This window comes from Camelus dromedarius, chromosome 3, assembly GCF_036321535.1.
Source record: "Camelus dromedarius isolate mCamDro1 chromosome 3, mCamDro1.pat, whole genome shotgun sequence".
NCBI lineage: Eukaryota > Metazoa > Chordata > Mammalia > Artiodactyla > Camelidae > Camelus > Camelus dromedarius.
The window spans coordinates 105,256,570-105,268,918 of record NC_087438.1 but is presented as its reverse complement, the minus strand read 5'-3'; the positions used below and the strand labels follow the sequence as shown (position 1 = coordinate 105,268,918).

At 39.9% G+C, this 12,349-nt stretch overlaps 1 protein-coding gene across 1 annotated transcript in view; it reads right to left on the bottom strand.

Moving 5' to 3' along the window:
• Positions 1-12,349, bottom strand: part of AFAP1L1 (actin filament associated protein 1 like 1) — a 57,555-nt gene that overhangs the window by 2,885 nt on the left and 42,321 nt on the right. Inside the window, exons 16-17 of the mRNA XM_031449317.2 lie at positions 3,547-3,711; positions 1,386-1,564 (exon numbers count right to left, since the gene is read on the bottom strand). Of these exons, the coding sequence (XP_031305177.1) occupies positions 1,386-1,564; positions 3,547-3,711 (344 nt within the window). The remainder of the gene's footprint in view (positions 1-1,385; positions 1,565-3,546; positions 3,712-12,349) is intronic.

Below are 12,349 nucleotides of genomic sequence, written 5' to 3'. Positions count from 1 at the left end.
GGGAGAAAGCAGCTTGGATGAGCAAACCACTTCTAACTCCCACCAGCCCTCTGTGACTTTGGGAAGTTGTTTTTTCCCTGGCCCTTAAACTCTTCATCTCTAATTGAGATTGGAAATGCTCCACAGAGAGGAAGTGTAGGGGTGGAAGAAACTTCTCTGACTTCAGAGTCATGAGGTGTGGTGTGACCTCAGACAACAATAGGAATACTGTTCCCAGTGACAACTCACACTTATTGGACTAGTTATTTCATCTGAGTCTCAATTTCCTTGTCTGAAAGCAGGTATAACATGTATTCATTTGACAGACATTTATTGCACTCCTACTCTATTTCAGACTGAAGAACCAGGTGTATAATGATAAACAAAACAGACACAGTCCAGTTCTTAGTAAAAATACAATCTAGTGGGGGAGGCAGGTAAGTAAGGACATGAATATATTTTATATACATGTATACAGATACATATATTCACACACAAATTGTGCTTAATGTTATGAGGCAGAATAACAGATGGGACTGTCAGTAATTTAGACCACTGGTTCCCAGATGGGGGCGATTTTGTCCTCCAGGAGACATCTGGCAATTCTGGAGACATTTTTGGTTGTCATAACTGGGCCTGGCCTGAAGCATCAGTGAATTTGGCATCAAATGGGTGCTAGGAATGACACTAAACATCCTGCAATGCACATAATAGTCCCTATAAAAAAGAATTACTGGTTTCAAGTGTCAGTAATGCTGAGGTTGAAATATTGATAAAGACAGGTCAGTGAAGTTCTCCCTGAGGATGTCCTATTCAAGAAGAGTTGCTGGGAAAATTAGAAGTAGTGGAAGCAAATCCCTGAGGATGGCCTGGTACACTGGGGATCCTAGGAGAGGGCATGTGCTTGGTGGCTAAAGCAGGGCTCTGGAGTCAGACTTCCTGGCTTTGGATCTTGTCTCCCACTTAGCTGAGTGACCTTGAGCAAGACATTCAACATCTGAACCTTAGTTTCCTTAAAGTCTCAAATGGGGTGAGCACACATAATACTATGTCACAGACCTGTGAAGATTGTGTGAGATAATACAGGTTAAGATGCTGTACTGGCCTAAGGTAATTGATCAACACAAGTTTGTTATTATTGTCAATAGCTCCAAGGGCACTTCTAAGATCATATTCAGGATAAAAAGTCAAATGCTGGTGTTTCAGTGGAGAGAACACAGGCCAGAGAAGAGCTTGAAGAGTCCCCTTCATAGCTGTGCCACCTGTGGCATGTCTGCTCTCCTTGTGGGCCTCAGCTTTCTCATCTGTATATAGCATAACTCCTACCCCAAACAGTGATCATGAAGATCTGTAGTGTATGAGGGAGTTAAGGAGCAGCTCGCCTGGTGCAGAGGGAGTAGACTCACCCCACTTTTGTTCTTGCTGTTCACGGAGAGCCCCAGGGCTGGCCCCCCTGCCAGGGACTGCTGCAAACGCTCCTTCACAGCCACCAGCCGCAGCTCTAGGTCAATCCGGCGCTCCTCCTTCGCCCGACACTGAGCTTCCAGGGTGGCCAGGGCCTCCTCCAGACCCTTTAACTTTGCCCCTGTGTCCAAAGACATTGATGAGAAATAGCTGAGCCTGGCCTGGAAGCATCAGGGAGTTTGGCAGGACCTCAGGCCCTAGTCTGCCCTCCCCAAGGGCCTTTCCAGCCTCAGTCTTGGTGAAGGGATGGATTTTGGGCCTGGGGTTCTAGCTCCATGCTACGTTGTGTGGTTTTTACCTGCCCAGTATCCATTTCCCCATTCCGTTCTCATTCCTTACAGTTTGAATGGGGCTGACCTCACTCCTAGTTAAAGGGTTGGCACATAACTTAGACCCTGGCTCATAATTATATCTCCTTTTCTGGTCACAGTGATTGGTTTAGGGATCAAAGCTGGTCTAATCAGAGTGAATCTTGAAGTGTTTTGGGGGGCCTTTGGGAAGAGAAGCCTCTCTGCTGGGGTGGCTGCATGGATTGGATGAGGGCTAGAGTTGTGTAGCCTTTATACCACCACGAGGGACATAGAATGAAACCAGTGTAGGGGAAGGCAGAAGCAAGAACTAGAAAAGGCCTTGCTGTCACTGATCACTCAAGTTTCCCATTACGTTTTTCTTTTCATTTCTAAGCCAATTTGAGTTCGGTTTCTCTTTTAACAAAGAATCATGACACAGGGCTTTACATTGATCATAGACTCCTACTAGGATTTAGCTGCTTATTCAGTTTAAGCCAACAAAACTATGTTAGGACCTTTGTGCCAAGAGCTGTGTTGGATCTTACCAGGTTTAAAAATCAGTTCCATTGTTTGCCCTGAGGGAAGCTGCACTGGAGGTTTTTCTAGCAATGGTGGGTTTTAAAAATTCATTTGTTCATTCACTTGTTTGTTCATTCATTCATTCAGTAAATATTTATTGAGTGCTTACTACGTACCAGGCACTGTTCTGTGCCCTTGGGATATATCAGTGAACAAAATAGGCAAAGATCTTTGCCCTTTTGGAGCTTATAATTTGTGTGTGTGTGTGTGTTTGCGCGCACGTGCGCGTGCATGAGACAGACAGAGAACAATGCAGTAAATAAATAATATGTTAAAAAGTGATATGCAATAGAAAAAAATTGAGCAGGACAAGTTGGACAGTCAAGTCATTCTGGTCCAAATCCTGGTTCTGACTCATAGTTCTTCATATTGAAACCAAACTGCATTTTTGTGCCTTCTTCCCATTGATTCTAGTTCCTAGACACACATAACAAATCTTTAAGCCAGAATTTCTCAGTCTGAGACTCATGTATTCCTGGGCAATCTATGGCTCCAGGAGCACATGAGCTCCTAAAATTGCTTGCAACATTGTGAACTGTGGGGATTTTCTCCCTTAGGAAACCCTCCATAGGTTCCATCCGATTCTCATGAGGCTGTATGACCCTGGACATATTCTATATAAGGAGAAGACCTCTATTCCCTCCAGATGTTCAGAAACCTCAGTCTGAAAGGGTGCTGAACTGCAGCTATAGAGAAAATTCAACAGAAACCTGGCAGGAAAGTGGGGTGCAGAGGAGCCCAGGGCAGGCAGGGCCTGCAGAGGCCATGGCCTTGGGTTTCAGAAGAGGATCCTGGCGAAGTGTCACTGTCCATCACTCCCAGTACCTAGCCTAATGTCTCACACACTTGGATGCTTAGCATGTATTTGTGAATGAGTGAGTTAATGTGGAGTTCAAAAGGATATGTCTTATTTCCTTAATTGTAAGGTACACTCTGTTTTTCACATTTTAACATTTCTATGATCAGATCTTATTTTACCACATTAAGTGTACACATTTGTGTTGCTTTTTCATCCCCTCACTCTAAAAGCATTTATTAAATTGGTGGTACTTCCATTAGTCAGGAGAGAGGAGGAGGAGGAGGAGGGAGAGGAGGGGGAGAGAGGAGGTGGGGGGAAGAAAAGGCGGGGAGAAGCCTACCTGTTCCTGGTAAGAAACCAGGTGGCTGGTGCAAGGGGAGGTGTCAAGGCTGAGGCCCCCCCTCCATGTGCTCAGGACCACACCCACATAGGTACCTGGGCTGTTCCGAATGGCCTCCTTTAGTTCCCTTTTTTCCTGTCGCAGTGCCATCAGCTCTGTCCGGATTGTCTCTTTCTCTTTCTCCAGCTTCTCTTTTTCTATCAGGTACCTCCTGGCATCCTCCTCAGCTCGGTTCTTACCGTACTTATACTGATGGGCACCTGCAGAGATGAGGCAAGAAAAGGCCCTCAGTTCTGACCCCTGTGAAGGTATTGGGTGGTGGTAGCTTCTCTCTCAATCTCTCCATCTATAAAACAGCAATATTTAGATCTATGCCCCTAGATATGTTTAGTGTGAGGGAAAGGGGACAGGGAGCCAAAGGGAGGCAGTAGAGCAGGGGGATGAGGAACAAGGGCTTTACAACCAGACAGTCTGTTTTCTTTTGCCCTTTGCTGGTTGTTTGACATCAGGCAAAGCAGATGTGGTGTTTTCGTGCCTTCGCCTACGCTTTAGTTTCCTTGCTTGTAAGTATGGGTATTGGTCAAATTTACCTCTTGGCATTGTGAAAAGGACTAAGAGACAGACATGAAAAGTACCTAGTATGGTACTTGGCAAATAGTCAGTACTTGATAGATATTAGATATAATGTAAAACAAAATTTTTGATGCACACACTCTTTAGTTTTAAAAGGGCATTTTTATAGTTAACTCTATTATACATAAGACAAAGAGACAGCTACATATAACTCAGACTTGGGGCAAAAGTTAGGCATTGCTCATTTTATTACTGAGAGATCAGTGGAAAGAGAGGAACCTAGAAGTGTACTGTAGGCTCTATTCTATAGTGGACAGTGACAGGACATGGTTATGGCAAAAATGTATCAGCCATTTACTATATGCTAGGCCATTTATATGCATTTCTATTTAATCCTCACAAAAACTTACTATTAATATCTCTACTTTATCTTGACGTATCTGACACAGAGAGGTTAGGTCTCACTGCTAATGATGGTAGAGACCAGGTCTGAGCTCCAGGGTCCGTGCTGTGCAATACTGCTCTTGCTTGGGCAAGGCCAGAGTACAACCTCTCTGTGAAAGTTTTATTTTATTATTATTATTATCATTATCATTATCATTATTATCATTATTATTATTATTATTATTATTATTATTTTTCTGCTACAGGCAACTACATGTAGTCCTCTGTAAGTGGGGTGTGGAGCAATTCCCACGGTTTGCTGATAATTGGGGGTCTTGTCTCTCCAGCTCTGTGGGGATTGCAATGGTCATCTATTACCTATGCCGAAAGTCAGTTCCTGCCACAACTACCCTGCAATTCAAGCCTCATTGTAAATAAAACATGGAACGCAGAGAATGGGATCCATGGCTCCTTCTACTTCCCAGATACACAATGGTATCCCAAGGGAGCTGGCACCCAGACTTTTGGATTTTGTAGACTGGTAAAATAAAAATAAGTAGAGAGACCAACAAAGGATTGTCAGCATTATTATACTGTATCAGATAAGGACCTTAAAACTACCAACTACCATCTATTATTCCCAGTATTTATAAAAAATAATATTTTAACATCCTGGCTTGAACACAAACAGAATGAATGTCATTTATATTGAATAGAATTAACTTTATGAAAAACTTCATGCACTGTGCTTATTTTTCTCATTTATTGCAGATGAGTGAAAATTGCCTCTGGGACCGAAACAGCAAGTAAACTCACCTTTGGGAGCCACCGCCCTGATCCTCGTTGATGTGTCAGCACCACGGAGAGCAGCTTATCTCACACCCAACCCGTTAGTGCTTGAGTCACTCAAATGGTGGTAAAGAAGCAAACTACGTTTTTTCTAATCGGTAAGTTCTGTGGGCCTCATAGTATTAGGGATAAAATGTTTGTTTCAGAACTGCCCAAGTACCTTCCAGAAAAATCTGGGCCTCCATAGTAAGGAAAAAAAAGGAATATTTAATGTCCAAGTTAGTAAGGTAACTAATGCACAAATGTAGTTATGTATCAGTACTTCTTTCCTTTTTATTGCTGAATAATCTAGGTGATTTTAGGGGGAGCCCTCCATTGTGTCTGCTGAGAAGTCAGCTGTTAATGTTATTGGGGATCCTTTGTAAGTGATGAATTCATTTTCTCTTCTGGTTTCAAGATCTTCTCCTTGTCTTTGGCTTTAGCATTTTGAGCATGATGTGTCTTTTGTGGATCTCTGTGCCTTTATCCTCCTGGAACTTGATTGAGCTTCCTTGTTGTGAAATTAATGATTTCAATAAATTTGGCAACTTTTCAGCCATTACTTCTTTTAAAATTTTTATGCTCCTTTCTCTTTCTTCTCTCCTAATACTCTCTTTATGCATATGTTAGTGCACTTAATGGTATCTCATATTTCTCTGAGGTTCTGTTCATTTTTCTTCATTCTTTTTTTCTCTCTGTTCTTTGGAATGCATAATCTCTATTGATCTATCTTCAGGTTTACTGATTCTTTTGCCACTTCAAATGTACTGTTAAGCCATTTGATAGGATGTTGTCATCTTGCCTTTCTTTACTTTTTTTTTTTTATTAACTGAAGTTCATACTTTATTAGATTTATTTAGGTTTTACCTAATGTCCTTTTTCTGTTGCAGAATCCCACTTAGGCTGCCACATTACATTTAGTCATCATGTCTCCTTAGGCTCTTCTTGGCTGTGACATTTCTCAGACTTTTTTTTCCTCCCAGTTCAATTGAGATAATAATTGACATATAGCCATGTATGAGTTTAAGGTACATTGCATAATGATTTGACTTACATACATCATGAAATGATTATCGCAGTAAGTTTAGTGAACATCCATTATCTTGTCTAGATACAAAATTAAAGAAATAGAAAAAATTTTTTTTTCCTTGTGATGAGAACTCTAAGGATTTACTCTCTTAACAACTCTCATACAGCAGTGTTAATTATATTTATCATGTTGTACATTACATCCCTAGTACTTATTTATCTTATAACTAAAAGTTTGTACCTTTTGACTACTTTCATCCAATCCCCTTCCTCTCACCCCTACCTCTGGTAACCACAAATCTGATCTCTTTTTCTATGAATTTGTTTTTGAACTAAATTTGACCTATAATACTGTGTTAGTTCCTGGTATACAACATAGTAATTTGATGTTTCTATACATTTCAAAATGATCACCATGTAGTTATCATGTTACCATCTGTCACCATACAAAGATATTATATAATTATTAACTATATTCCTTGTACTATACATTTAATGTCCATGAATCATTTTATAACTGGAAGTTTGTACCTCTTAATCTCCCTCACCTCTCTCCTCCCCCTGACTCCCTCCCCTCTGGCAACCACCTGTTTGTTCTCTGTGTCTTTGACTCTGTTTCTGTTTTGTCATGTTTGTTTGTTTTGTTTTTTAGATTCCACATATAAGTGAAATCATATGTATTTGTCTTTCTCTTGACTTATTTCACTTAGCATAATACCCTCTAAATCTATCTATGTTGTCACAAATGGCAAGATTTCATTCTTTTTAATGGCTGAGTAATATTCCATTATGTGAATATGTGATGTGTGTATATGTTATATTCTTTATCCACTCATCTATTGATGGGCATTTAGGTTGCTTCCATATTTAGTTATTGTAAATAATGCGGCAATGAACATAGAACATATATCGGTGTTTTCATTTTCTTTGGGTACATACCCAGAAGTAGAATTGCTGGGTGTTATGGTAGTTCTATGTTTGTGGAACCTCTAATTTACACTCCCACCAACAGTGCATAAGAGTTCCCTTTTTTCCACGTCGTCACCAATACTTGTTAATTGTCGTCTTTTTGATAATAGCCATTCTGACAGATGTAAGGTGATACCTTATTGTGGTTTTGATTTGCACTTCCGTGATGATTAGTGATGTTGAGCATCTTATCATGTGCCTGTTGGCCATCTGTAAGTCTTCTTTGGAAAAATGTCTATGGTCCTATGCCTATTTTTAAATTGTGTTTCGGTACACATTTTAGAGTTATTTTTTCTAGTTCTGTAAAAAATGCCATTGGTATTTTAATAGGGATTGCACTGAATCTGTAGATTGTCTTGGGTAGTATGGTCATTTTATTCGCTATTAATTCTTCCAATCCAAGAATATGGTATATCTTTTCATCTGCTTGTGTCATCTTCAATTTCTTTCATCGGTGTCTTATAGTCTTCTGAGTTTTTACCTCCTTAGATTTATTCCTAGGTATCTTATTCTTTTTATGTTTTTAAAATTAAAAAAATTTTAACTTCTTTATTTTTTATTTAAAGATTTTAAAATTTTTATACAATTTTTAAAGGTTACTTTCCATTTACAGTTACTACAAAATATTGCCTATGTCCCCTGCATTGTACAGTACACCCTTGAGCCTGTCTTACTTCACTTAGCATAATGTGCACCATTTTGCTGCAAATGGCAAGATTTTGTTCCTTTTTAATGGCTGAATAGTATTCCATTATATATATTTTCATCTTTATCCATTCATCTGTTAACTTAGGTTGTTTCCATCTCTTGGCAATTACAAATAATGCTTCTGTGAACATTAGGGTGCATGTATCTTTTCAAATTAGTGTTTTTGTTTTTTTTTTCAGATATATACGCAGGAGTGGAATTGCTGGGTCATATGGTAGTTCTATTTTTAATTTTTTTGAGAAACTTCCATACTATTGTCTACAGTGGCTGCACCAATTTACGTTCCCACCAGTGCATGAGGGTTCCCTTTTGTTCACATCCTTGCCAGCATTTGTTATTTGTAGACTTTGGTAATAGCCATTCTCACAGGTATGAGGTATCTTATTGGGACTTTGATTTGCATTTCCCTGATGATTAGCGATGTTGAGCATCTTTTCATGTGCCTGTTGGCCATCTGCACTTCCTGTTTGGAAAAATATCTCTTTAGTTCTTCTGCCCATTTTTCAGTCGAGTTGTGTGTATTTTTGATGTTGAGTTGTATGAGCTATTTGTGTATGTTGGATATTAATCCTTATCAGTTGTATAATTTGCAAATAGTTTCACCCATTTGCAAGTAGGTTGTCTTTTTGTTATGTTGATGGTTTCCTTTGCTATGCGAAAGCTTTTAAGTTTAATTAGGTCCTATTTGTTTATTTTTGCTTTTATTTCCTTTACTTTAGGAGGGGGATCCAAAAAAATATTGGTTTAATTTATGTCAGAGTGTTCTGCCTATATTTTCCTCTAGGAATTTTAGAATATCCAGTCTTACATTTAGGTCTTTAATCCATTTTGAGCTTAGTTTTGTATATGGTGTCAGAGAATGTTCTAACTTCATTCTTTTACCTGTAAGCGGTCCGGTTTTCCCAACATCACTTGCTGAAGAGACTGTCTTTTCTCCATTGTATATTCTTGCCTCCTTTGTTATAGGTTAATTGACTGTAAGTGCATGGGTTTATTTCTGGGCTTCTGTCACATTCCATTGATCTATGTGTCTGTTTTTATGCCAGTACCATACTGTTTTGATGACTAGCTTTGAAGTCAGAGAGTGTGATTCCTCCAGCTCTGTTCTTTCTCAAGATTGTTTTGGCTATTTGGGGTCTTTTGTATTTCTGTACAAATTTTAGAATTATTTGTTCTAGTTCTGTGAAGAATGTCACTGGTGTTTTGATAAGGATAGCACTGAATCTGTAGATTGCCTTGAGCAGTATGGTCATTTTAACAATATTGATTCTTCCAGTCCAAGAACATGGTGTATCTTTCCATCTATTTGTGTCATCTTCAATTTCTTTAATCAGCATCTTACAGTTTTCAGCATATAGACCTTTTACCTCCTTAGTTAGATTTATTCCCAGGTATTTTATTCTTTTTAAATGTGATTCTAAATGGGATTGTTTTCTTAATTTCTGTTTCTGATAGTTCATTGTTGGTGTATAGAAATGTAACAGATTTCTCTATATTATTTTGTATCCTGCAAATTTACCAAATTCATTGATGAGCTCTAATAGTTTTTTGGTGTCTTTAGAATTATATATGTCTAGTATCATGTTTTCTGCAGACAGTGACAGTTTTACTTCTTCACTTTCAGTTCCTTCCTTTACTTCTTTAAACATGGTTTACCTTAGTTCTTTGAACATATTTACAAAGGATGCTTTGAAGTCTTTGTTAAATTCTACATGTGGGCCCTCTCACAGGCAGTTTCTGTTACCTGCTTTTTTCCCTCTGCATGGGTAACACTTTCCTACTTCCTTGCATGTGTCATAATTTTTTTTTGTGAAAATCGGACATTTTAGATAATATACTGTAGCATCTCTGGATATACTGATCGCCGACCCCCAGCAGGTTATTTGTTTGTTTAGTGGCTTAGCTGGCTCTTTTAGTGAAGTACATTTCTCACTGCAGCTGAATCCTTTGATGTTGAGTGTCAGCGGGTAGAGCCTTGGGCATGTGCACGGTCACCCTGGGAGAACAGTGGTCTTAGCAGGGCTCTCTCTGGTTCTCTTTCTGATCTTTCTGTTAAGTTGCCTGACTTTACTGGCAACTTAATCACACCGAGGTGTTAGGCTCCGCTAATTGTCAGCTGATTGCTCTATTGTTTTTGACAATGTCCTGGATCATCATTTGCTCTACATTCTGTTCCAACTAAAGTCAATTCTTTTGAAGGAGAGCTTTGAAATTCTTTGTTTTTATGACCTGCCTTTCACCCTAGGCAAAATCTCTGAGTCACTGTTCTGAATCTAGGGATAGGAACAATGGCCTGCTTCCCTTGGCGTGACACCTCTGTTTTATGAGCAGGATGCTGGGTGGGGAAAGTAACCTCTCATCTTAGCTTGACTCTCCCACTGTGGAACACCTGCCTTATAAGTGAGCTGGGGTGAGGGCAGTTGGCTCCCATATCCTTGGCCTTCCCTACCTGGGGTCAAGCCTCTGCCCTATGAGTGGGGTCTGGATAGTGAAGGGAGCTTCCTACTTCTGGGCTTCACTCACCTGGAATTTAGCATCTGTAACACATAGTTGGGGATGATGAGAAATGCTGGTGACAGCTCTTACTGGGGAGATGCTGCAGATCTTGACTGGGAACTAGGAAGAGAGAACCCCAATTTCCTGTCCACACCTGCCTAGAGTAAAGAGTCTGTCACACTGAGCTGGGAAAAGGGTAAAGGAGTGGGTTGTGGCTCCAACACTACAAACTCTCACTGTTTTGTTTTTTTTTTTACTGAGATTTAGTAAATTTTCTGGAATAAATCTTCATTTGCTATATGCCTTTAGGACAGTTTCTAGAGATTTTAAATGACTGTTTCATTTAGTAACTTTCACCAATTATGGTTGTTTTTCTGGGAAATGGGTCAGTGGAGCTTATCATGCAACCGCTTTTCTCAGTAATCCCCTTGGTTCCCATGATTTCTGTTTTCTTGTATTCATGTCCTCGTGCAGTCCCCTCCCACACTCGATAGGGCTGACCTGTATAACCATTAGGTTATGGCAGAGATGATCACAAAAGCTAGTTCACGAAAACATTGCAGCTTCTGCCCTGTGCCACCTTCCTGGGTCACTTGCTCTGGGGGAAGCCAGCTGTCTTGTCATGAGGACAGGCAGCCCAGTGGTGAAGTCCCCATGACAAAGAACTGAGGCCTCTGTACAAAAGGCAGCACAAACTTGCCAGGCGTGCAAGTGAGCCATCTTGGAAGCAGATCCTCCAATATATTCAGCCTTCAGATGACTTCACGTGACCAGCTGACATCTTGACTGAGACCTCACGAGAGACCGTAAGCCAGAACTGCCTAACTAAGCTGCTCCAGGATTCCTGACCCACGGAGACTGTGACAGAACACAAACTTACTATTTGAGCTATTAAACTTTGGATAATATGTTATGTAGCAGTAGGTAATTAATACATGATCTCTGGTAAGACTCTTCTGTTCTGTTCTTCAGTTTCTTCATCTGAAAAACGTTGGACTAGATCCATCTGTCTGTAAGGAGCCAATGATTCCATAGTGGTGGGTCACAGACTACAACTGTGTGGGGCCAAAGTTAGGCCAAGTGGGCCTCCTGACTGCAGCCAAAGCAGCTCTGCTTTTCTCTCTCTTATAAACTGGGCTTTGGTGTAAGATTTGAGTTGAAGAGTCTGTTTTTGTCATCTTTGTTGTTAGGGTTTTTTTTTCTTTTTAATATTTTGTAATTTCTTTAATTTTACATGCTTATTTCGATTTAGTTTCCAGTTCTGAAAAGGCGCTTTCCATAAGGCCCTGTATTTCCAGTGTCCATGAGCACAGAGAGGAAGGAATGTTACACAACAACCCTCTAATTGTTCAGAGGGGAAATTCAGAGCCAGAGAGGGGAGGGGACTTTTCCAAAGTTACATAGCAATTTAGTGACCAAGTGAGGAATCCTAGAAGAGATTATCTATTCTAATGAAATGGAGATATTATAAAGAAAAGTATTTTAAAAAATAAATCTTCAAAAGCAAAGACTAGAACTTTGTTCAGGTGTGGGGGAAGAAAGTTAAAGCAACAAATAAAAGACTCTTGGAACATGCTGTCCTACAGGAAGCTGGCTTGATCATAAAGATAAATCATACAGGAGTAGAAGTTATTGTTGGGAACCAAAGAGAATTTACTGTAGGGTTGTCTGGCATACTTAGTCATGACTGAGCAGTGTGGCAAACAGGCAATTCAGTAAGCTGTGGGGTGCAAGGCAGAGCTTGGGCTGGGACACAGGAGAGCTGTGCATGTATATATGTATGGCTTTATGTATTGTTAAATTTATAAAAAATAGTTGCTGATATTAAAAAACAAGTAGATTTCACATAAAAGTCTAGCTTTCTGGTCCATTTTGAATAATTGGCAAATCTGGGCTGGCTCCGCTGCATAG